The 25,225-nt window shown below is 42.0% G+C and overlaps 1 protein-coding gene across 2 annotated transcripts; it reads left to right on the forward strand.

The window, feature by feature from the left end:
- The first annotated feature begins 237 nt into the window (after window positions 1–237).
- Window positions 238–14,780, forward strand: PROK2 (prokineticin 2). Of its 2 annotated transcripts, XM_064576321.1 has the most exons (4): window positions 238–419; window positions 3,781–3,906; window positions 11,675–11,737; window positions 13,050–14,780. In XM_064576321.1, the coding sequence occupies exons 1-4, from the start codon at window positions 324–326 to the stop codon at window positions 13,152–13,154; spliced, it is 390 nt and encodes a 129-aa protein (XP_064432391.1). In that variant the 5' UTR covers window positions 238–323; the 3' UTR covers window positions 13,155–14,780. The 2 variants fall into 2 exon arrangements, with proteins under 2 accessions (XP_064432391.1, XP_045719746.1); XM_045863790.3 differs by lacking the exon at window positions 11,675–11,737.
- The last annotated feature ends 10,445 nt before the right edge of the window (window positions 14,781–25,225 follow it).

Below are 25,225 nucleotides of genomic sequence, written 5' to 3' on the forward strand. Positions count from 1 at the left end.
GGGGGGCGCTGCCTGCGTGGCGCCCGGGGCGGGGGCGGGGGCGCGGGGAGCCGCGCGCCGGCACGTGCGCGTCCCGGGGCCGCCGGGCCGGGGTGGGCGAGCGTGTGCGCGTGGGGCGTGGGGTGTGTGCCCGCGCCGTGCCCCCCGCGCGTGCTGCCGGGCGGGCGCCGGCGTGAGTCACGGCGGGGCTCGCCTTTATAACGGCCGGGAGGCTCGCGCCAGCCGCCCGCCAGCCCGCCCTGCCGCCGCTCCGCGCTCCAGCGAGCGCGCCCCGGCCCCGCGCCCCCAACGGCCCCCAACCGCCGCGCAGTCCCGAGGGCGCCATGAGGGGCCCGCGCTGCGCCCCGCTGCTGCTGCTGCTGCTGCTGCCGCCGCTGCTGCTCACGCCCCCCACCGGGGACGCCGCCGTCATCACCGGGGTAAGCGGCCTCCGGCGCACCTGTCCGCCCGGGATGCGCGCCCGCGCTGCGCCCCGGGGGCTCGGGCGGGGGTGGGTAGCGGCGCGGGGAGGGTCGCGCCGGGCGGGGACACCTGCCCCAGTCGCCCTTTGGCGCTCTGGGAGAGGTGCCCTGCCCCAAAAGCAGCGGACGGCCCGGGACCCTGGGCGCGCCGTGGAAGAAAAAGGGACCGAAGTGTCACCGGCCTCCTTTATCACCAGCTTTCCACCCTTGCTTCCCTCTTAGACGCCTGCAAGCTCTCTCCTCGAGTTTGGTCTGTTTTTCTGTTAAGCTGAAAGAAGTTTGCTTCCAGAGTCTTCCCTAGCACTTTTTCGAGGCGTTCCAACCTCGAACCTTAAAATTTGGGAGACCTTTTCTGAAATGCACAGGGGCAAGACGAATATCCCCCAACCCTGAGACTTAATCCTCTGGTCAAGGAGGAGTTTGCTCCCCTTGTACCCTCCGCAGAAACCCCTTGAAATAACTTGGTCCGAGGCCCTGTGTGCCTTTTGAAAGCAGTGTGGGCGCTTCCTTCTGGTTTCCAGGGCTTTTTTTTTTTTTTTTTTTTTTTCTTCAGCTTCTTGAGGTTTTCCTTTTAAAAGTTTTCCATTTCCAGTTCCTGATAAAACACCTCCAGTGCTCGAGCATAATTATGGTGTAGGTTACAATGTAGATGTTTGTTTCAACTTAGAGAAGTTGTCCTCATCATTTTTGAAAGTAGGAACTGAGTCCGTTCTCTCCTACTCCCACCAACAATTTTGTGTGTGTGGATCTGAAGGATGAGTTTACAGTAGTCTACTTTACATCAACAGTGCAAAATCCCTACCATTTCCTGGTTGCTCATCTGCTTTACTCTTTTATCTTTTTTTTAAGTCTTAAATTATTTTATACCTCCATTAAATTACTTCAATTATCTAAGGCACACTATGGGATTTTAAATAAGACTTATATGTTTGAACTGATGATACATAATGAAATACTGAAATTTGAGGGAATTCTGTCCTTGTCTTGAGAAAACAAAGCTCCATAGTCTCTCAAGTTAGTTCATAGGTTTATAGCATCTTGAAAGCCCTTGTACAATAACAGTATTTGGTTATATCCAATAGGTATTATAAGCATTGTGGTATTTATAAAATAGAGGTTTTTTTCAAAGTGTCTTTGAATAGCTTTGTCAGTCAGTGTGGTTGGGAAAAAAAAAAAACTTTTTACAGGTCTTTCTAATATATGAGTTGGAACATGATTGGGTTTTTTTCCCCCCTCTTCCCCTGCTGGCTCATTTTAAATTTCTCCTAATCCTCTGAGCCCAGAATTCTTTTGCAATATAAGTATCTTTTTGTTCCATTCACAGGACAACACTATTTGAATAGATCTGCAATGGGTTAAGGATGAAGGGCATTAGGAAACAGCGGTCTAATTAAAAATATATAAGCCTATGCGTTTTTTGTAAATATTTCCAATAAGTGATGCTTTTTGTTACAAAAATGAAATTTTATCACATGGGATGTTTATCTGTTGGAGAGGCTTAGAGTGGACTTCTCTATGCTGTTTTAACTCAGTATTACCAAAAGAGAATTTTTAAAAATTTCTCTAAGCAATGTAGCAATAAAGAAATGTAGTTATGTTTTCATGACAGGAACCATCTGGAGCCAAATGAAAAACTTGGTAACTTATTGTCTTCAGGATGTTAAACATCCAAGTGATTAATTGAATTTTTGGAAGATTTTGGCTGGATTTTGATTGTCTTTTAAAAAGGGTTAGTAGGGCTTCAGAATTCCAGGTCTTGAGCATCTGTTGACAGAAAATACTGCCTGAAACCTCCACCTTTTATATATATATATTTGGTAATAGGTGTAGTTATTTTGAAACTGATTTATGTTCCACATAGATTTGTTAAAATCATATTGGAAAAGATCATGTACTGAACCTCTCATTTATGAAATGTCATGGCCGTGTATACATGATTTCTGGCATACAGCTAAAAATTGAAAAATGGAAATGTTTGGATGTTTTCCTCTGAATGTCCTAATGCCCCAAGGTGAATATTGTATTTTTTCAAATTGTATGTTTTTGTCCATATAGTTGTTTTAAATAGACTGGGAAAAAAACTCTAATGAGGGAAATAAACCAACCCTAAAGCAGGATGGTTGGTAATTTTTACCAAAAAAGCAGTGAATAAGGGTGTGCCCATATATTTATGTTTTGAGAACTTGTGGCTAGCCCCAAAACTTTGAAGAGAAAAACGTGGAAGGAGTGTTTTAGTTGTTTCCAATAAATGTAAAAAATTTAAATTTTTGTCTAAATTATAGACTTTTTAGTTTCTTACATATATAGTACAGCATGTTTTTACCTCATCGCTAGCAAAACAGATTATTACACACCATTCAAACAATGCATCCTATTTTTTGTTGGTTCTAGGAAGGAACAATTGTTCTTCAGATCTATTTTTATGCAAATAAATTTAGACTGCATTATTTATTGCTATTTAGATAGAGTATGAAAACTCCTCCATAGTTGATTCTTTAATTATTTGTATTTACAATTTTTATATTGGGAACAGATGCCTTGAGTAATCATTGTTGATAATTGCATCTGTCATTTGCATTTCTAAATCTGATTAATCTTAAAGAATAGTCCCACCGATTTTGTAATGTACACATGTGCATACCCTAAGCCAATAATTTCCTTTTTGCAGGTTACTCACCCGAAAAAAAAAAAGTAACCTAAGACAAAAGTCTTGGTTTGCCCATTCCCAACCTATGAAATTTCTTTCTTTAAAGAGGAAATGTGAAAATCAAGTCAGTGGTTTGAGAAACATCAAGTCTCATGAACCAAAATGCAAATATTTGAAAGGGAAAATGAGCACTTTTAAAATTTACATCAGTGCCTTTATGGGTCTGGAGCATTTCATGCCAAATCTAGAGACCATTTAAAATTGGGCCCAATGTATTCTGCTGTTAATAGTCATAAAATCTTGTGATTCAATTTATGTAGTTCCTAATGGCCATGTATGGTATAAGACTAATGCAGACTCGTTTTTCAAATTCAAGGCCAATTCAGCCACAAAACACTAGAAAAAGAGGTGATTTTCTGTGTGTGTTTAAGATTTTCATAATGTGTAGGCCATTCTTTAGGCCATTTTTTTTAAACTAGGAAAATCTCTTCTATTCAGATTTTATGGTAAATATGTGCAAGCAGATGAAGATTACAGTTCTTTTTTATATGTATGATTATTAAAATCCTAGCGGTTGGAGATGTAAAGAGCATTTTTACTGCTAATTTTAGATTTCCTTAGCCCAAGTCTTTTCCGCCATCCATATTTATCTGTTTATTTGTTACATTTCAGGCCTGCGACAAGGACCCCCAGTGTGGTGGAGGCATGTGCTGTGCTGTTAGTATCTGGGTTAAGAGCATAAGGATTTGCACACCTATGGGCAAAGTGGGAGACAGCTGCCATCCGCTGACTCGTAAAGTTAGTATATATATTTGTATTCATGGTGGTTCTCTTATGTTGTGGTAACTCAACTCCAAGCAAGGCCTGTATGACAGGAAACCCAGGCTAATGTGCTTGAAATTATAAGTTAGAGAAGATGACAATGGAAAACTACCTCCTCCCCCCTCTCCCCTACCAGTTTAAAGAACTGGGTCCTCTACCATCCTTATTCTAGTGAATCATTTTCATATCCTTGCTCTCATGACATTAGAAACATTTCAGAAAAATAATTTCAAACACATGAATTTGCCTAAAAATGATTTAGGACAAAAATATATGTGTGTAGTACGGTGTATACTTCTTTGCAGCAATCAGAGTATGGAAGTTCTTGAAAAGACTTTTAATATCAGACCCACTGATAAGGCAGAAGTAAATAACTTTGTGTTTTGTTTCTTGCACAAGATCATCAATGATACAGTTATCCTTGTATCTTAATTTAAAAGTCCTTTATTTTCACTTAATCTACACAATACACTGTTCATAACCGTAGAGGTTAATGATATTTAATTTTCCAACTTATTCGGTTATCTAACAGCTCAGTGTCCCTAAACAACACTTTTGAACAGTTTTGGCAAGAAGTGGCATGACCTTGGGCGCCTGGGTGGCTCAGTTGGTTAAGCGACTGCCTTCGGCTCAGGTCATGATCCTGGAGTCCCGGGATCGAGTCCCCAATCGGGCTCCCTGCTCAGCAGGGAGTCTGCTTCTCCCTCTGACCTTCCTCCCTCTCCTGCTCTCTGTCTCTCATTCTCTCTCTCTCAAATAAATAAATAAAATCTTAAAAAAAAAAAAAGTGGCATGACCTTATGTTGGCAGGATTGGATGGCGCTTTTGAGGTTGTGTGGCAGACACTCCTGTCTGCGAGGGCCAGTCAGTGACATGACTTCAGGTAGGCGGGGTGGGTTAGAGGCAGGAGGGAGCAGAAAAGTGTGTGGAGCTTGGAGAGTCTTGGCCCTTCTGAATCAAAACTTAAAATGATGGGATCTCCGTAAGATGCCCCAGGGACCCAGGTGGCAGTGCCTTGCCCCCTTAGCGCCACCTACTGGTTTTACCCAGCAGCAAAGGGAAGCCCCAGGCCATAGAAGGGCGCGTCCCAGGCCAGGTGGCTCGTTGGAGGCAGAGCTCCGTCTGTCTGCGGCATTCTCTCCCATTTAAAATAGATGGAATGTGAGGCGCCTGGGTGGCTCAGATGGTTAAGCGTCTGCCTTCAGCTCAGGTCATGATCCCAGCGTCCTGGGATCGAGCCCCGCATCTGGCTTCCTGCTCAGCGGGGAGCCTGCTTCTCCCTCTCCCTCTGCCTCTCTCCCTGCTCATGCTCTCTCTCTCTATCTCTGTGTCTCAAATGAATAAATAAAAAAAATCTTAAAAAAATAAATAAATAAATAAATAAATAATAAAATAAAATAGATGGAATGTTTTCCAAGTAATCTACCTTCTGGACTCTGCCTTTTGCCTTTTTTTCCCCCCCACATGTGGTTTAGGGTTGAAAGCTGTAGTAAAGCCCAGCATCTTCCCTGTCCTCGACAGTTGCAGATGACAGTTAGCTGTTTTGACTTTTCTGCGAGCCAAGGTAATGAAATAAATGGGCTTACGTTCAGCTCTGTGAGCTGTCATAGGGACTCCTCTTGCTTGGGTGGCTCTGAAGACTGAGTTTGGCTTCCCTGTGGTTTCCTTGAGAAATAACTTTTGTACATTTGAGCCAGTGTCCTTGAAAAGGTTGCTCTTAACCTTTTCTTTTAAGAACAGTGTTGTTTTTGTGCAGCGTTAGTATACCCTTACACACCCCGCATATACCAGGATTGTGCAGCCTGACACGTTCTGTGCAGCTGTTCGTTGTCATCACAGCAAAGCGCAGTTGCCCCTTGGCGAGGGCGGGGACATCCCAGACCGCCTGTACTAAATGTTGGTTATGAGTTTCTCATTTCACGCAACAAGCCCGTGAAGCACATTGGTTTCCAGCACCTTCTGCGTACAACCACAGTAAGCCTCAGAGGGACTGGGTGACTGGCTGAGGTCACCAGGTGAGAGGGCGCGCAGCAGCCTGGGACGTCACGTCTGTGTGACGCTCCATTGGTTGTGTGGTGTTAATCACCATACTCTTCTGCCACCGTGAAAGTGGGTTCGTCTGCTCGGGTTAACCAAAACTGGTTTGTGTGGGATGAGAGAGAGAACGGCCCCTCCTGGGAATATGTCACACCCTGTAGTTCTGATGAGTTTTCCAATTCTGAGGTATTTTAATAAGAGAGCCAAATTCTCTTTCCCCGGGTGCCTGGGTAACTTCCAGTTCAGGTGTATGTAGTGTAAGGTCATTTCTGAGAGTAAACAGAATCCTTCTTCTCCCGGAATCCCAGATACATCTCTCCGTCTTTGTTTTTAATCACAGTTGTAATAATGAAGTCTTTGATAATAAGTTATGGTTTTCATAGTAGAATTATGTGTTAAAAGAACTAAAGAACTAAAAAAAAAAATAAAGGTTTTATGTCAGATCTTAACTTTCCCCCCAATTCAGATGCCCACTTGAAAAGTGTTTCTAGAACTCAGTTTTACAACTTTTCCTACTGGATACTTTTCTGTCTTGAAAATACATTTTCCTATGTCACTTCTATTTTTAAAGTAGGTCCCGGAGTTGTTACTTATTCTGGGTGAAATTAACTTATCCTGGTAAAAATCTAGTTACTTCCAGATTATCTCTCTACTATATTCTATTCAAAACAATTTGAGGGAAAAAATTTTTTGTAAATGCATCCTGGTGAATGTAATGTACAGTATTCAACTTCAAACTACAGTTTAATGGCTCATCAGTAAATGGTAAAAGTCTAGACACTGCATTGAAAATTCTATTTTAATATGATGTGTTCTTTCCTTTTTCTTCCTTTTTTTTTTTTTTTAAAGGGGGCATTAACTGGTTGTGGTTACAGGGATTGGTGTTTTAAAAACACAAGACTATGAATAAGTGAAGACTACACCTGTTTAAATTTTAAACTTTCCATTCTGGCTTGACTTAGTCATAACCACAAATGTCTGTTTATTTTGATAAAGTGAGTAATATTTGATGAATGAAATTGCAAACTACAGGTAGGAATTGATGTCACAGATTGTTATTTTATTTCAGATACATCAACTAATTTGTGGAGTTTACAGTGACTGCTACGCTCTAATTTTAGAATTGTACAGTTTTTAACTTTACATTTGATAATTGAAAAGTAGAATAAAAGATCAGTTTACCTAAGAACAGGATGTGTGTTTTCCAAACACATTTTTAGTCAAATAAAAGTTTTAACATGTATTCATTTTTAACATTTTTTTAACAGTTAGGGATGAATTACTGAATCGTATATCTATAAGGAATATTTTGCTGTTTAAAAAAAACCACTATTTTAGTATTTCTATTAATACCTACACTTTCCAGAGTTTACAAAGATCAGCTATTTCCATCCCATTCTGATTGCTTCTTGGCTTTGGAAGTTTATAATTATGTAGTTAATACTTTTATTGCTTATCATTTTATCTTTGTTTTCAATTTAAACAACTGTGTTTCCTCCCCCAAAATTGTTTTTGCTTCACTTTTTATGTTAACATTTTTAGTATCAGTTTTACTTTTTGTTTTCTGGTGGGGTTTTTTTTTTAGCTACATTTTAAAACTTGACCAATACATTTTCCTTTTCTGAAAAAAAAATGAAAATTAAAACCTGGGACTTGTCTGTGTTTAGAAAAAAGGGATAATTTAAAAAATTATTCGCAGTTTCTGTTTTAGAACCAACCTATGAAACTATGTAAACATACTTTCAGGATAGAGTATAACTTTAAAAAATATTAACTAAAATATGACTAATATAACTTCAGAATTTAGTGGAAGATGGGTGGATGAAAGCCTAATATGTTAATTTCCTCATCTTTCCTATCACAGAGGTCAAGAGCCGCTATCTACATTTTCTCTCTCAGGACAGCATCCTTGCTGTGAATACAAGTTCATTGTCAGAGAGACTCAGGGGACATAAATATACTTTAGTCTAATACAGAGTTTCTCAGCCAGGGCTCTGTTGACAGTATGGGGCTGATAGCTCTTTGTGGTGAGGACCATCCTATGCATCATAGGATGTTTAGCAGCATCCCTGGCCTCTACCCACGAGATGCCCTTAGTCTCCCTCTCTCGGTTGTGACAACCAGCCATGTCCCCAGACTATGACAGATGTATCCCCTGTGATGGTTTGGGGGATGGACCTTGCCCTGGTTGAGCGCCACTGGCTGAACGCTACACTTACTTCCCCTCCCAGGACACAGTGTAGGAGATAAAGCAGCACCATTGCATTGGGAGCTCAGCAGCTACCCAAACACACAACATGGCTTGCCCTATCTTCCACACGGGGCACTTGTAGCTGCCCCAAATGAGAGCTAAAGTGTGGGGGGTGGGTCCCCTTGACTCACAGAAGCCCACCCTCATTTCTTGCAAATATTTTGCACCCCTCTAGACCCAGAGGCTCAGGCCTGCATGCCAACAGCTTCCCCAACCCAACTCAAGTTCCATACAAGCCACGAGGCTGAGCCCCCCATTCCCTGTTTTCCTTTACTCTTTCCAAGGACACAGAGCAGTGGGAGGCCAGATCCCATGTTAACCCTCTCTAGCCATAAGAAGATAAATCATTGCATTATTTAGGGTTGTATGAATATATACTTATTCCAAAACAAATCTGAAGAAACATTTTAAGACTTGACCAAATTAAAATACATTGGCGATCTTCCTAATTAATTAAAGCTGGGAACTGTGAGAGGGAGACAGGAACTGTGAGACTTTTAGTTTCTATTTTATGTGCTATTATGCTATTTGAAATTTTTTGAACTGTGTGCTTTTATTGACAAAAGTTATGGTAACAAAACTGGCTTTCTTAAAAATAAAATTGTCGGAGGTGCCTGGGTGGCTCAGATGGTTAAGCGTCTGCCTTCAGCTCAGGTCATGATCCCAGGGTCCTGGGATCGAGTTCCGCATCGGGCTCCCTGCTAGGCAGGGAGCCTGCTTCTCCCTCTGCCTCTGCCTCTCTCTCTCTCTCTGACTCTCATGAATAAATAAATAAAAAACATTTTTAAAAAAATAAAATAAAATTGTCATTTTTTTATTGAGGTAAAATTGGTATATAAATTATGTAAGTTTCAGGTATACAACATTATAATTTGACATCTGTCTGAACTACAAAGTGATGACCATCCATCACTATTCATTTGACCCCCTTCACTCATCTTGCCACCCCAAGCCTCCTTCCCACATGAGATCAGTGCTTTTTATGTGACATGCCCAGGGTTTTCTTCGTGTATCCTTCTTTACCTTTCTTTCTTTAGCAAAAGTGACTGTTTTGAGAGGAATTACAAATGATACCTGTGTTTTGTATCAGCGCTGTTTTCTTTTTAAAAGTGCCACAAATGGATAAGAATTGTACCTTGTGGAAAGTGCTACAGGTCCTACCTTGGTTACTTCTAGAATCTGCTTTTTGGAATTCTGGGCTTTTGGAAGTGTTGGATTGAGTTGATTCTAAAATAAACCATCAAGTTGGGACTGAATGGTTAGCTCCTGGGCTCTATTTGTGCCTCTGAAGATGCATCTTCTATATACCTTCTCATGTCTCTGGCCATTAGACACCTATTAACTTTGTCGCACAATATGTGTAGAGCTAGGGGGCGCCTGTGTGACTCAGTCTGTTAAATGTCTGCCTTCGGTTCAGGTCATGATCCCAGGGTCCTGGGATGGAGCCCTGAGTCAGGCTTCCTGCTCAGTGGGGAGCTTGCTTCTCCCTCTCACTCTTCCTCCCCCCGTCCCCCTGCTTGTGCTCTCTCTCTCCCACTATCTCTGTTGCTATCTCTGTCCCTCTCCCAAATAAATAAATAAAATCTTTAAAAAACAAAATATGTGTAGAGCTAGAAATGAAGGGGGGCACTGGAGAAATTGCCAAGTATCTATTAAGTGTATCACATCAGAAATGGTGTTCTTTGTGATTAGGGGCTCACAGATGGAAGGAGAGGAGGAAAACTGCTATGAGCGGGTACAGATAAAAAAGCCTTGGCAGGGGGAGAAACAGACCGGATCTTGAAAAAGGGGAGTGGGCTTGAGAAGAATAAGAAAAGAGCATGCAGGTAGAAAGATCCCTGCAGGACCGTGTAATCATGATGTTAAGGTTTTTGGGACAGATCTGAGCTGAGGCTGGTACTGCCTTGGCACCCTCCATAAGAAAAAAGGATAATTCACAATATTTTTGAAGGATTCACAGAAACCTATGACCTTGTGAGCACATTGCCAGGGCCCCACCTAGGCCCCGGAGGGAACTATACACAGGAAGGCCTTCTGCGTCTTTGGCTTCACGAAAGTCCATCTCTGTGAGTTTGGTGGCATGAGTCACTTGGGGCCTGCTCAGTGCCGGGCAGTGGTGTGCAGAGTAAGGAGAAGCCACAGGACCTGGGAAGGCCACCCCTCTGCCTTCAGGCGGAGCACTTCTGCGGGGGGGTTGGGGGGGTGGGAGGGGGCATTGGCAGGAGATAGAGCAAAATCTGGAAGAAAGCGGGACTGGGTTTGATTATGACAGGTTCCCTTTTAGCTGGGTGACTGCAGTTAGCCGTGTTACTTCACCTCGAGAGGAAGCCACTTAGCTTGTGTCAAAATAAGGCAAAAATCTGGCATACAAGTTTGGTGTGACGTTCATGCGCCATGCCTTATGAAGCCTGGGCATGGCAGGCCACCGCTCTTACTTTTCTTTGCTCCTGTCTTCAAGGCATTAAGAAGGCACATGACAGGCCAGAGAGCACCCATGGTGTCTTGATGCACACGTCACAAGACTGCAAGCACCATGAGGGCACTTCTTCACAGCTTTAACTATCCTGCCGCGTATCTGTCTTCCGTCGTTAAAACTCACGCTGCATGATGGGCCCAGGCCTTCCCTGTTTCGTTCATCACTGTCTCTGTAGCACATAACATAAGGCCTGATATGTCGGTGACAGTAAAGATCTGCTGAATGAGCGAATAAAGGAAACATGCTTGGTGTTGTCCGTGTATAACAGTCTGACATGTTCATTATAGTTACAGTTCACTTAGCTCAGGCTCCTTTACCTTGGATAGCGCAGCTTCTGTTTGTTTTTCGGAACAGCGGCTGCGATATCCAGCTGCCACATTGGGCCTGAGAGTTCTTATTGTTGGGGGTTATCCTGCACATTGGAGGCTGCCTAGCCGTACCCCTGGCCTCCACCCCCTACTCACGCTCCTCCCCCCAAGCTGTGACAAACAAAATGTCTCTGGATATTGCTGGATGTCCCCTCGGGGGCAGAGCCACCCCCAGCTGGGGACCACCGGCCCATGCAGTAGTTTCAGGCATGGCCAGATGAAGCTCGCAAAGCCTCAGGGCCAGAGGAGGTCCTACAGGTCAAGGGTTAGAACTCCTCCTGCTGTCCGCTTGTGATGGTCCAAGCCAGGCAGCTGTACCCGCCTCCTCTGACATGTTCTCGGTGCCAGCAAACGAGCTGGCCATCCGCGTGCCGCCCTTTGACACACACAGTGACAGAACCATTCTGAGCACAAGTCTGCGCGGAGCTGACGGCCGGGCACCTGCGGGCAGGCACTGTCATTAGAACCTTGACAATAAGGCCCTGGCCCTTGGCAAAAGGCAGAGGAACCTGGGGTGGCTCGGCCTGTTCACCCGGGTGTCAGTGCCCACCTGCTGCTTCCCTGTTTTCCTTTTGTATTTATTGACCTCAGTCATTTCCCTGGCCCTTCCAGAACCATTTTGGAAATGGAAGGCAGGAAAGAAGAAAGAGGAAGAGAAGAAAAAGGAAGAAGGAGGTAAGAAGAACATGAGCATGGTACCCACTGAAAGATAATGCCCAGCGTAGTGGGCTCCAGCCATTTTGGGACTACCATACAGATGGGTCTGTCCTCTTAGTTCAATCCCCAAATAAGGTTAGAATGGTTCTGTCACTGTCTGCAGACGATTTTTTTTTTTTAAATGTACAGAGAAATCATTTAGAAGACATCTGGAAGATGCATCTCAGACTTTCTCATTAGGACAGATAACTGATATGGGGCGGCCTGTTTTGGTGGCAGAGAATAGGAAGGAAATACACTAGAATGATAGCAAGCAAAGCATCTGAGTTGAGAAACAGACAGGATGCATTTTTCTGCCCTGTGTAAACTGTATAGGATCCCAGAGGCATGAGTCTCTAATAGCTTGCCTCTCTCACAGTACCCTGGGCCAGAGTAATTTGCCATCCCATTTCATTGACTATCAGTCGCCTCCAGGCCTGGGGTTAAACTTTCTCCCTATAACTTGCCAAGGAGGTGGATTCTTAAGAGGGCACCATTCCCAGGGGAGAGGGAATGAGTTTTGTTCTTTGCCTCTGGAACGTGTATGTATTTTGAGGGACTCCCCTGAAAGGCCCACCATGCCAGTTGCTGGTTGACCCTCCTCAACCCAGCTTCATTGGTGGCGTGGGCGAGACTTAGAAATACCACTTGGATGACTCTTGGAATGAAGCCAGCCTTTCTCTGCTGGCTCTCCCTAGGCCAGGGTTTAGTTTGTTCCTTTTCTGTGACTCAAGCTTGCCTCCTTCCCTAATTTCCCTTTTGTTCCTCCCCTACCCACACTTCCCAGAATTTTGACCCCTTCTGCTATCTGTATGCAAACGTGTGAGTTTATATATTGCTCGCCGTCAGTGACTTCATATTTTCTCATTATCATCGCGGTCACACCCTTAATGTCATGGCCCCCTTAAGGAGCTTCATTAGTAGGATGCTATAAAAAGAATTAAAATGAAGAAGTAAAAGGCAGTGTAGCTTGGTGGTCAAAAGCTATGTCTCTCTGGCCCAGCTGCCAGCCAAGCTTCAAGTTCTGGGTCTGTGAGCTCGGGCAAGTTGCTAATCTCTCTGTGTCTCGGTCTCTCACCTGTAAAATGGGTATAATGAAAGCATTTGTCATGTTCACAGAGCGGTTATGGGATGAAGAAGGATAATAAAGTGCCGAGTGTATTGCTTAATGAAGAGTTAACACTCAATATAACACTAGCTGTTCTTATTCAAAGACATTTCTCAAGAATAGTTTTTTGTTTTTGTTTTTTAACATTTCCTGCTCTGACTCAGTTTTCTTCTTTTATCTTAGGTTCCATTTTTTGGGCGGAGAATGCATCACACATGTCCATGTATGCCGGGCTTAGCCTGTTTACGGACTTCATTTAATCGATTTATTTGTTTAGCCCGAAAGTAATCACTTGAGAGTAGAAACTTTAAATGTGAACAGCCACATGATGTCTGTAAAGTCTATTTACTTGTGATTGTGCCAAACAAATAATATGCCAGAAAGAAATGCTGTTGCTTTCTCAACTATCCAAGTAACATTTCTATCTTTGATGTTTTAAATGACTTTTTTTTTTTAATTGAAAGAGGATTTTAATTTTGGATACGAATGTAAAGTGCAGGGCATTATGGAACCGGTTCTCATTTCCCTGTTTGTGTTTTGGTTTGGCTTAGCTCTTTTAATGCCAATAACTCACCCATTTTCACAAAAATGAGGAGAATAAGAATTTGATATTTTGTCACAGAAACGTTTTTTTCTCAAACCCCCTCCCCCCAGCCCTGCCTACCACACACACACACACACACACACACACACACACACACACACACACCCCCTCAGGTCTCTTTTCTCTCCTCAAAGAATTTTAAGGCTCTCACTTTATTTTTCACCATTTCCCTCACCAGTCCTTTTGCATTTTAAAGTGGGGGGCGGGGTTGTCCCATCTCCTCTAATTTGCTGGCAGAATCACTGTTGAGAATCAAGCTTTTTGTCTACGGCCATACCACCCTAAACGCGCCGATCTTGTCTGATCTCGGAAGCTAAGCAGGGTCGGGCCTGGTTAGTACTTGGATGGGAGCATCAAGCTTTTTGCCTGATACTTAAAGAGTGAAGGGTGTGTAGACACTCCAGACTTCTCCTAGACGGCGTAGAGGTTGGGGTGCTTCCAGACTTTCACGGAACCCGTGCCTTCACGTTGCTGTGGGACAGGTGTGAGTGAGTCCAGAGGGAATGGAAAGCCAATTTGGTCCTTATTTCTAGGTTTGGGTTGGTTTAAAAACAAAACAAAACAAAAACAAAACAAAACACTTCCCCAATACAACATTACATTTATTTCTCTTTCTTTTTATGAAGTTTATTTTTTTTTAAGTCTCACAGTTAGAGATGGTCCAGAAAATGTCACTTGAAGAGGAAGTATTGACTTTATTCTGGCATAACCCCTGTTACCATTTTAAAATCGGTATTAAGTTGTAATTTAAACTTCATTTGTAACCAGAAGTTCTCTTATAATGGGTTACCTGACATCTGCCATGTGTACCTATAACAATATTGCTGTGTAAAGATTCTGTATCAGAATAATGACAGTATTGTATATCATTTGATTTATTTTAATATTATATCCTTATTTTTGTCACAGTTGTTGTCAGTTTTTATTACAAGCAGATTTCTATTAGCTCACATTCTAAAATGGGCAAAGACCCCAGCGTTGGTCAGATAGCACTCACAGGATGTGCTTGTGTTCACTTTACATACAGGAAAATTCTGTTTGCATGAATTTTAAGGTCCTACAAAAAACAATGTGTAAATCAGTGAGGTTTTGGAACATGAAGGAAGATTGTGACGTGCAAAACTGGCTGTAATCAGGAATGGACTCCTGGGATGTCACTGTATTGATTCAGCAAATCATGATCCAGTGTTCATAATGAGTGGTTAGGCAGGAGGCTAAGTGCTAGCCGAACGGTGATGAGAAACCTTGAAAAACCCCTCCAAATATTGTAAATGGAATCAACGTCGCAAATAAACAACTTATGAAATGTGTTTAACTGACTAAACTTGACCATGGCAACCCACTAACTTTGCAAAAAAAAAAAAAAAAGAAAGAAAAATTTGTCCATTTTGTAGTTAGTTATTCAGCCAAGGCTTACAGTTGCACGTTGTATATAACTTTACCCTAGGGGCTAACATGTCCTGTAAATGTATGGGATTTTGCTGTACTCGTTACCATACCTGGGCATAGAAGTATTATTTTTGGTTCAATTTCATTTGTGTGCAAAAAGCATTCCTCAGTGAGTCTGTTGGAAAAAAACATCGACTTCAGCAAGTGGAATTATGGGTAAAGAAACGCACTGCACAGTTTTGCTAAATGTCGCTTTCATATAATGGTTGAGACACCCTTTTTCAAAAGTTGTAAACACTTGATTGTGTCAATCATCCATTTTCCCCCAAGTTAAAAAACACTGAACAAACTTTTATAAAATTTTAGTTTTACATACACCAACTCAATTAAAAAAACAATCACTACAAAGAGGTAGACTGTAGTCTAGAGAAGGAAGGTAGAGGGTGTGTGGGAAACTCAGAACCGTGTCTCCTGACTTGCTCACTGTCATTCAAAGAAAAACAGAACTTTATCATTTGGTACCTCTCCCCTGGGTTATTATTTTTATTGGGGAATAACTCCTTTTTAGTGTACAGCTTTATTTGGTCAGTTTTTTTGTTGTTGTTTTTTTTTTAGCTTGTCACCAAAGTTAGCACTTTTCAAATAATTGTGTCAAAAAACTTATAATCATGTTCCATGGAGATTCTTTAAGATAATTGTATGCAAAGCACACAAAGTCTTGCACTATAAAGACTGTGGTACTGTTTCTTCCCATCCCCAGGATGCTCTCTCACTGAAGTTGGCCAGACTTCATAGGCCAGAATGTCTGCAAGGTAAGGCAAAGTGAAAATTTACACAGGAAGAAGTTAAAGTCAGCAGCCTACTTTGATGTAAATATTGGGAATGGATTCTATCCATTCTAAGAGAGAAATAGATCTCAGGCCAGCACCTACTGGCCAAACTCAAGTGGACCTTTGGATTTCTTTGCAAACATAGACTTTCATGAAAACTATCATTTCTGACTTCAACCTCTTTTTTTTTTAGCATCTTTTTTTTTTTGACCATGGAAAAGTTTGTGCCAAAACTATTTCCTTACAGACACTCTTATCTAACAGAAGACCTTCATCCTTCCCAGCGTTTTGGTGTTGTCCTGTAGTTGGAGCTCTACAAAGTCAGTCCAGGGAGAGATCACACACGTAAGCCAATTTTCTTCTTCATTGGTTTTAATATCAGAAATTTCATCCCACTCAGAATTTCCTAACTTCAATTTTTGAGAAGATTAAAGCTGGGGACCATTTTAAAAGCAGGACATTTTTGGTGTTCAATGAGGATCCCTGTTTAAAAATTCATTGACAACCTTTTCTGATCTTTCTGTTTTAACACATGGCTATATATTTCAGGTAATATCGTCAGAATTAATATTTCTTTGGTTCTTCCATATCTTGCCCCTGGTTTGTTAATGGTCAGTGTTCCCTTCTGCACAAAGGAGAACCGTTTTTCTTCTAGTATCTTTAACAACGTAATCCTTAGGTAAATTTACTACCCCCCCACCGACCCCCACCCCCTGCCCCAAATCAGAGCACTTTCAGAACACACATCTCCCAAAACTAGAGGTGTCATTAATATGCTGTTCTTGAAGTACTGCTCCTGTTTTTTCCCATCATCCATCACTCTCGGAGATTGTAGGCTTAGTTCATCTAGGGCGAGGCTGGAGTGGATTTTTTTTTTTTTTTTTTTTTTTGTAGCTACTTATTTTATTCTAAGGTGCACCCATGTTTGAGAGCCACTGAGAAAGAATAAAGGAATATGCTTCTGTAGGAAAGCTGCTGCTTCCCTGGGACACCCCTTGGCGAGACACCTTTCTAGTTAGATTAGAAGTGGGGAGAGTAGCTAGCTGTCTGCCTTTTCTTGCCACCCTCAGAAGTTCCTATGATCCTTAAGCAGAAATGAATCTGTTTGTTTTGGGGATTTTTTTTTTCCCCACCACAACTTCTAGAAGGGTAGTCACAGAAGGGTCCCATGTGAGAGTTTTAACCGCGGTTCCATAGCTCATTTGAGGAGTCTATTCAAAGTTCCTTGGAATTAGATTAGGGGAGCAGGACCTAGCTTGTCCCTGGGCTCTCGCGCTAGCCCTGAGGCAGGGTGTGGGGCCACGGGGCTTGCTTCCTCCAGGGGAACCCTCCCAGGTGACAGTTTTCCAAACTGCCCCCTCTGCCAGCCCGGCTTTCCCATATATCTCCAGATTTCATTCTATTTTACTGGGCCCATAAATCATCCAAAGGCTCTAGAAAGTCCAATGTTGCAGCAAATTGTAACTGAATAACTCACACTAGAAAGCATTTAAATAAAACCTATATATGCCACAAGAGAGTAGAAGCCAGAAGGTGGGAAATCATGGTGTGAGCGTGATTTCTAACGATAAAAGGCACGGTCTCATCTATATCATGTATGTACATGGTATATACCCTGGTGTCCACGGCGGACTTCATCCTTATGGGGGAAGCCTGGGGCCCCTACGTATGAGTTGTGCCAGCCAAGCAAAACCATGGCCTGCCCCCTGGAACGGCAGCTGTGGGGGATGTTTCCAGGCATTCACTCACTTTAGTCAAGGATTTCTCAACACCGACACTCCAGACATTCAGGGCCAGGCCATTTTTTGTTGTGAGGCATGGTCCTGTGTTTTATAGGCTGTTGAGTAGCTGCCCTGTCCCCTACCCACTAGATCCAGTAGTTCCCCTGAGCTCTCGCATCCAAACATGTGTCTAGACCAAGCAAATGGGTAGGGGTAGATTGTCCCCCTGAGAGAGCCATTGGTTTAGTCTGAAGGTACTTTCCATCTGTATAAATTCTGTTTCAGGATCAAACAAAATTTAAGGTGACAGTATTAAAAGAAAAGTTAAACCTCGAAATGGGGCTCTACAAAACAGGTGTTCTGAAAATAAGAAATTATCATTCGACTTCAAAGTCATGAAAAGGTAAACATTGGCTCCATTTTCATAGCCCACCAAAGAGCTGCCAGTTGTACATCAACTCTGTAGTTTCCCGTTTCAAGGAAGCCATTTTTTTTTTATGAGCCTCTCTTTAAATCTTAAGGCAAAGGGCTCAGATAAAATAACCTCAGTCGCAGATGAAAGATTTCACAGCTTAAGAGTGCACTTTGGAGCAAATTTCCGCATATGGTGTTGGGATTGGGTTCTGGGGAGTTGAATGTTGTCTACAACCAATAGTCCATTGGACAGCAAATTGTTTAAATCCAGATTTTCACCGTCTTGATTAAACTTGACTAACATTTATTTATGATAACATATAATTTATGGAAAACGTTTGGGTTGCAGAAACTCGAAAGCTTCACAAGCAAAAGTTGGAGAAGACTGTGTTTTTGTATTAAGTTAGATTTGAATAGCTACTGAGAAGCTTCCCAAATTGAGTTTTCTCAGTGCGACTGGGAATGGACCTGTTCCCTATAGGCAGGGCTGAGGCTGGCTTGAGTGTATGTGGCTCATCCAGGCAAAACAGAAACTTTCCATTATGGAAATTTTTAAACATAAAAGTAAGCAAAACTTTATAAGACAGCCTCCACATATTCATCTGCAGTATCTTCTCAACAGTTCCCATCTTAATGCCAACTCTGCTCCACCACCCCTCCCCCCAGGACCTCCGACTCTCCTGTGCTGTCTTAAAGCACATAAGTTTGGTCCCTGATAGATAAAGACAGCCACAGTCTTGTGTGTTACCAATGATAGCAATCCTTTTTCTTTTCATGGTCACTCTCTGCCTGGATCTTGCTAAGGTCCTTTCACTGACCAGCCTGTGCCCCGAAATAGTTACTCTTGAGATGTATTTTTGAAATCCCAAGTTGGAGTTCAAAATGGAGGAGCAAAATATTTCAGGCCCAGAAAGTGACCATATGAAAGAATATTTGCTCCTGTATAAAATTTTAAAAGAAAATATTTGCTGCTCAAAGTAAAAGACTCACAGAAGAATATTGCGGACTATGGCGAACTATGGTGTTGGGATTCCAAACCAAAGAATCAGTAGCTATTCAAATCTAACACTATGGTGTTGGGATTCAAATTGGGTTCTGGGGAGTTGAATGTTGTCTACAACCAATAGTCCATTGGACAGCAAATGTTAATATTCTCTGTTAATTTTCCTGGATTTGGTTAGGAGGGGGAAAATCTTTGAATGGAAGACTTGGCTGGTGGACTCTATCTCCCACAATTTATTCCTTCATTTTCACATTCTCTTTCTCCTCTTTCTTCCCCCCTTTCTTGCTTTCCCTTTTCCTTCTTTTCTCTCTCTCTTTCCTCCTCCACCTCCTCCTCCTCCCTCTCACCCCCAAAAGCTTTAGCTAGGCACATGGCCACTCATCTAGACATCTAGAGATTCATTTACCAGTAGCCCTTGGCCAGGTGTGACCATATGAATAAGTTCCTAGCAATGGAATGTGAACGGAAGTCCTCTGCCTCACTTGCTTAAAAGAAGTGCCCTCAACTTCCTCCCCAACAGGGAGATGCAACAATGAATCTGGCCACTTTGGGCCCAGAGAGTGGAAGGCACTTGGGGAAGAGAGTAGAGCTGACCCACTAGCCAGGTCACTGGATGATGTCCTGAAACAGTCATCCAGAACCCAGAGAAATAAGCCACTCTTATTTTGGGTCTCTGTAAAACACCTCTGCCCTAACCAGTATAAATGGAGTATTCTTTTTTAAAAGTACATTGTTTTGTTGTACTTTATACTTGATTCTGTGATCTTAAAAGCACTGTTTCTGTGTTTTCCTTTAGTGACTGTCCTGCAGAGAGTGGAATCAACCCCCTACCCAAAATTGATTTGCATTTGGGGACTGATGATGGCACACCCCCAAAGGATATGGCAAGGTTTATTACTCATATCATGGGATTTTTCTGGCGAGAGTAAAACAGGTGCAAGTCAGTCCAGGTGGCAGTAGGCAGGCTGTTTGGCTGGTTTTAGCTTTGTGGCCAAGAGGCAGGGCCAACATGAGAATTCCTACCTGCTGGGGCTGGATAGTCCAGCTGCAGGGCAAAGAATAAAGGGGAATGTGAGTCTTGAGAGCGGTCAGTGTTCAAACATCCAAATTGGGGTTTTCCTCTTCATCACAGTCCTGAAATAATATCTTAACGAGAACCTGATAACCAAATGGAAGAGGAATCTTCATCCGAAATAGTTAAACTTACTTAGGTACTTTGGTTATGAGAATATTAATATTCCAAACCAAAGAATACGTGTAAATACATTTCTTGCTGCCGCTGTTCTAAACTCAAATATGTCATCTATCCATGGATTAAGAAATTTTGGAGACAGGGAATGTCACTGAGGTCCATTACAACTGTAAATTTTCTTAGGATGTTTAAGTGAATTTTAATCTTACCAAAAGGTGCTAGGTAAAAACTTTAAATGACAAACTTTCAGTGAACAAAGCTGTTTTTTTGAGTAGTAAAGTAATATGCCATTAGCGGAAGACTAATTATGCCTTTTTATAATTGTGTTCCTTTCAATAGAGGCAGGTTATTAAATATATATCTAAAGGTGTTTAATTCTAATATCTTTATAAAACTTATAAGGTAACTTAGAAATTAAAAAAAAATCTTTTGTCAGACCACATGTCACCATACTCATAAAGGATTAGAACAATTATGCAAATCAAATTCTAGAAATAGCTCTGGGTATCCCATAATTCCTCAAGATAGATATGCTAATTAAATGGCTCGTGACTGTGGGTTGAAAGAATTACACACTGTACAGTTTCACTCTTTATGTCACTCTGCCGAATGAATACCTGTGACAGGTTCCTCCCTATCTCCTCTCCTTCTTCCTCTTCTACCAAGCACACTGCCATGCAAATTGGTCAGTGCTCAGGAAATACATGGGGGAAATATATGGAGGAATAAAAGGGGAAAAAATAAATATGTTACATGAAAAAGACAAGGAAAATTTTCACTGCCTCATGCATTTTACATTTCATGATCTCTAGAGAATATTCTAATAAGGCATGTATTAAGTCAGCTTTGAAACTTTAATAATTTTTCAAAGCCTTTTGAAATTGCAGCACATCTGTATTTCAAGAAAATGAAACCGTTTATTGCACTCTCCAGGTTCCAACTCAGGTCCTAACCAAAAAACAGTGTGTGCTTCTCAGATATCAGAGCCTGGCCGAAAATAAGATTTCCCATCCTAGAAAGCTTCCCAGACTGGCATAATTCAGGTAATAGAAATGAATCGGGGAAATTTTAAAACATACACTTAACCAACAATTTACATGTTCTCCACCTAGCGTAGACTGGCCACTTAAATCTTAATTTATAAATGACTAAATTATTCCTCCTAGAAGCCAAATAATAATAGCTTTAATGTACCTGTCTCCCTAATGTTACCGAGAAGTAAGAGAATTGCATTTATGCCTTAACATTGCAACTTAAAATAGTTTTGCATGTTTTCACTGTGTTATTTGAGGTGACTTCAAGACTCGGGACTTGTAGACATAAATTTCAAGCTGTTTCTTTATTTGAAATAACTACAACTAGGACAGAGTGAGTTAAACACCCAGTAAGTCTCTCCCCCTCCCTTTTCCTTGACCAAAAGCACAAAATACCCTTTTCTGTAGGGTAAACCTGCTGCTTCTAATTCTTCTTTTGGGAGGGAAGTGAAATGGTCTTCTTAAAGACTACCTGTTTGATTTCTATTAAGTTCTGACTCTTCTAATTAATAATGTCTTTGCTGGCTCTCCTTGAGGCAAGATTTTGTGTAATGAACTTCCTCCATTAAAATGACCACATTCTTTACTGACCCTTGAATATTCAGAGAGAAGTGGAACAGAAAGTGCTGAGGATATAATTGGGTGGTTTTATTTCACTTAGAGTGATTTACTTTATTTTTTTTTAAGATTTTACTTATTAAATTGAGACAGAGAGCACAAGCTCGATCCCAGGACCCTGAGATCATGACCTGAGCCAAAGGCAGATGCTTAACTGACTGAGCCACCCAGGTGCCCCTAGAGGGATTTACTTTAAAAATGGACACCAGGGGGCGCCTGGGTGGCTCAGATGGTTAAGCGTCTGCCTTCGGCTCAGGTCATGATCTCAGGGTCCTGGGATCGAGCCCCGCATCAGGCTCCCTGCTCCTTGGGAACCTGCTTCTCACTCTGCCTCTCTCTCTCTCTCTCTCATGAATAAATAAATAAAATCTTTAAAAAAAAAATGGACACCAGAGTGGGGAAGATGTGGGAGTCAGAAGGTAACATAAGAACCTGAGAGGAGGGGGAAGATGGAAACTGGACAATTTTTGTTCCAGTCTTCTGGTCTTTCCTGCTTTCTTCACTTGGGTAACCAGAGATAGAATGCCTAGGGCCTGTCTCAGGCAATTGATTATGATGTCTGATCTCCTCATTATACCCAAACTATCTAGATCTCGCTTTTGGCATATATTATGTTCTGCCTTGATTTGTGGTTTGGGGCATGTTTGCCAGGTTTCTCCACTTAGCTTCCTAACTCATTAGCAAGAGAACCATACCCCCTGTGTCCTCCCGCACTGCCCAACACAGAAACTAGCTTATTAGCTTACAATACCTATTGATTACTGTAGATGGATTCATTCAAGTAGTTTTCCATTTTCTTGTAACTAGACTTATGAAATCAAAATCTTAAACATACACTGATCAAAACCAGCCTAGTAATAGGTATCTTTTTAATCTTCCAAATTTATTTCATTCTAAGAAATCAAGTCAAATTTACTTTTTCCAGAGGCAGGTTAATTTAACAGTTAACAGCAGGTTGAATGACCCAATAGTTGGAAAGAGTGAATTAAATAAGTCTAATTTTTTTAACTTTGTAAATACAGTTCCGGGATATCTAGCATACCTGTCAAAGGAGTGGAGGGAATTGAATATTTTAATTAAATATTTTAATATGTTGCAGTTAATTGTTACTTCAAAAAGCCACAATATTAGTGCCTGAATCACTGAATATTAGTGCCTGAAGCAATAGTAGTTTTTATTTCAAGACCAGAAGTCTATAGATATGAGGTTGCTTGTTTGGTTAAGCAGCTCAACAATGTTAAAAATAGATGCCTGCTTTTTTTTTTTTTATCCTTCTGCTCTGCTACTTTCACTGTGTTGACGGTATCTTTTCTCAGGGTTGCAAGATGGATGCTGTGGCTCCAAGCATCTAATCCTCACCAAAAGCATCCCAAAAGAAAGGAAGGTGTGTGTGTCTGTCGGGGGGGGGGGAACACAAGAGCTTTATTTATGGGCTGGGTTGGACCCCAAAAGTCTTGCCTAACTAAGTTGGACAAAAGGCATAAAGAACCCCTTGGACTCAGATCAATTTTGCTTTAACTTCCATTCACTCCAGATGCAGCTAAATAATAGTGCAACAGTGGTCTAGAATGTGGATGGGTAGAGAAGGTTTCCCATTACCTCCTTTACCCCTCATGGAGGGGATCCTGAAACTCAGTGGTCTTGGCAGGTGACAAAGAATGACACATCTGCAAGAGAATGGTATTCTGCATCCACTACATTTTATAACCTCAGCCACCTCAGTGCAAAGACAACTCAAAATGCCAGTAAGACAATACATTTGCTACTCAACCCACCATGGCACTCAGATCTAATGTGTGGGTTTGGAGACTTGAAAATTTTGTAGGGTCTGCCCTAGAATGATCTCCCCCTCTGCGGAGGCTAGTTCACCCCTTATGTCTAGGAATTCATCCCTTACATCTGAAGGCTTAGTAGTAATTGAGTTGGGGAAGGAGGGAGTGAGGACTTTGGACACAAGGAACAATACATGTAAAGCCATGTTAGTATGACACAGTATGATCTGGCAGTGATGGAGTGGCTGGAAGACAGGGCCTGGGAAAGGAATGGGAAGAGGTGAGACCTAAGGGAGCTGGGAGCCATGGGCACACAGGAGGATTCATGCAGGTAAACACAATGTGCCAGGAGAGCCCAGAAGAGGGGTGGCTGGGCCAAGAAGGGCTTGCACAGAAGTCTTGGATCTGGGGCCAGCACAAACCTAATGGTCAGCCAGGGCCCAGAGGTATGGATGTACAGGCAAGTTATGCCTCTGCCATCCCACTTCTTAAATATTGTGAGTATTGCCTCTACTCGGAAGGGGTTGGTGAAGGATTCCCAGACAGAGAAGGGGACATGGGCTTTCCAAGGAGAGCTTATACAAAGGTCATCGGAGAAGAAAGAGATGGAAATGCACAGAGAGGATGAGGCCAGGGGCATGGAGGGTCCAGACGATGAAAGGCTTTCTCTGGCAGGCAAAGAAGTTTGTGCTCCATCCTGTAGGCCTTAGAAAGACCAAAATGGAAAGACCCGATCCTGCCCATCCAATCATCCCCCTGCAAAATGAACCCCTAAATCAGCCCTAGGACCCAGGATCCTTTTATCTCTTAGTGGTCCGGACGTTTGAGAAGGGAGGAGGTGGTGGTGAGACCAGACTTGGCAAAAATAATTGTGTCATGTTTTATTTCTCTTAAAAAGAGAAAGGAAGAAAGGAAAGGAAGGGAGGGGAGGATGGAGGAAGGGAATAAGAGAAGAGGAACAAAGAAAGAGAAGAAAAGGTCAAGGAAAAAAAAGGGCAGTGGAAACCAATATGGCAAAACTGACAAGATAATTGGGTGGTTACAGATAATGGATACAGAGATTTTTGTCATTATGGGTATTGATTTGTTACATGCTTTCCCACTTGAGATATTTCATTTTTTAAAAAAGGAACACAGGTGGAAATGTAAATAGATAATCCTTCTGCAAAGCTTTTAGACATAATGATATCAAAACACCTAAAAATTCTTATTTCTGACCCAATAGTTCCATGCCAGGACATGCTGATGAAGGTTTATATACAAGAAATCTATTTTCTATTGCTTCAAGTGCAGTGGCAACTTGTTTATCTCCGGGGGCGGGGAGGGGGAGCAGGGTGGAGATGTGCTAAATTAACTTCCCAAATAAACAAATGAGCTATTTTAATAGCAGTCTTCCCCAAAGACCTTGTACCTGTCCTGGTAAAATGAGTAGAGTATTCTGAAACACAACTAAACTTTTTCTTGGTGATGTTTTATTAATATAATTAGCAATCAAAGTACATGTTAATAGATTCATTGATCCAAAAAGCGTTGAAGTGTGAGGGGCTTTTTGCCTCTACACACTATTCCCATAGACAGCTCATTTCTCTGTCTCTCTTTGTTCTTCTGTTCCCTTTACAGTTGGCTGTCATTTCTCATTACTCTTCACCTGAACTCTCATTAGAAATCATCCATCTAATCAGAATAAAACACAACAAAACCAAAACCAGATAACCGAGATTGTAGACATGGCATCTAAAGTAAATCTTATGTCTGAACACAAAGGCCTATTGGTACCTCTCC

Source organism: Mirounga angustirostris, unplaced genomic scaffold (assembly GCF_029215605.1).
Source record: "Mirounga angustirostris isolate CCGP_5_RB_7025 unplaced genomic scaffold, mMirAng1.0.hap1 SCAF_1, whole genome shotgun sequence".
In the NCBI taxonomy this organism is placed as follows: Eukaryota; Metazoa; Chordata; class Mammalia; order Carnivora; family Phocidae; genus Mirounga; species Mirounga angustirostris.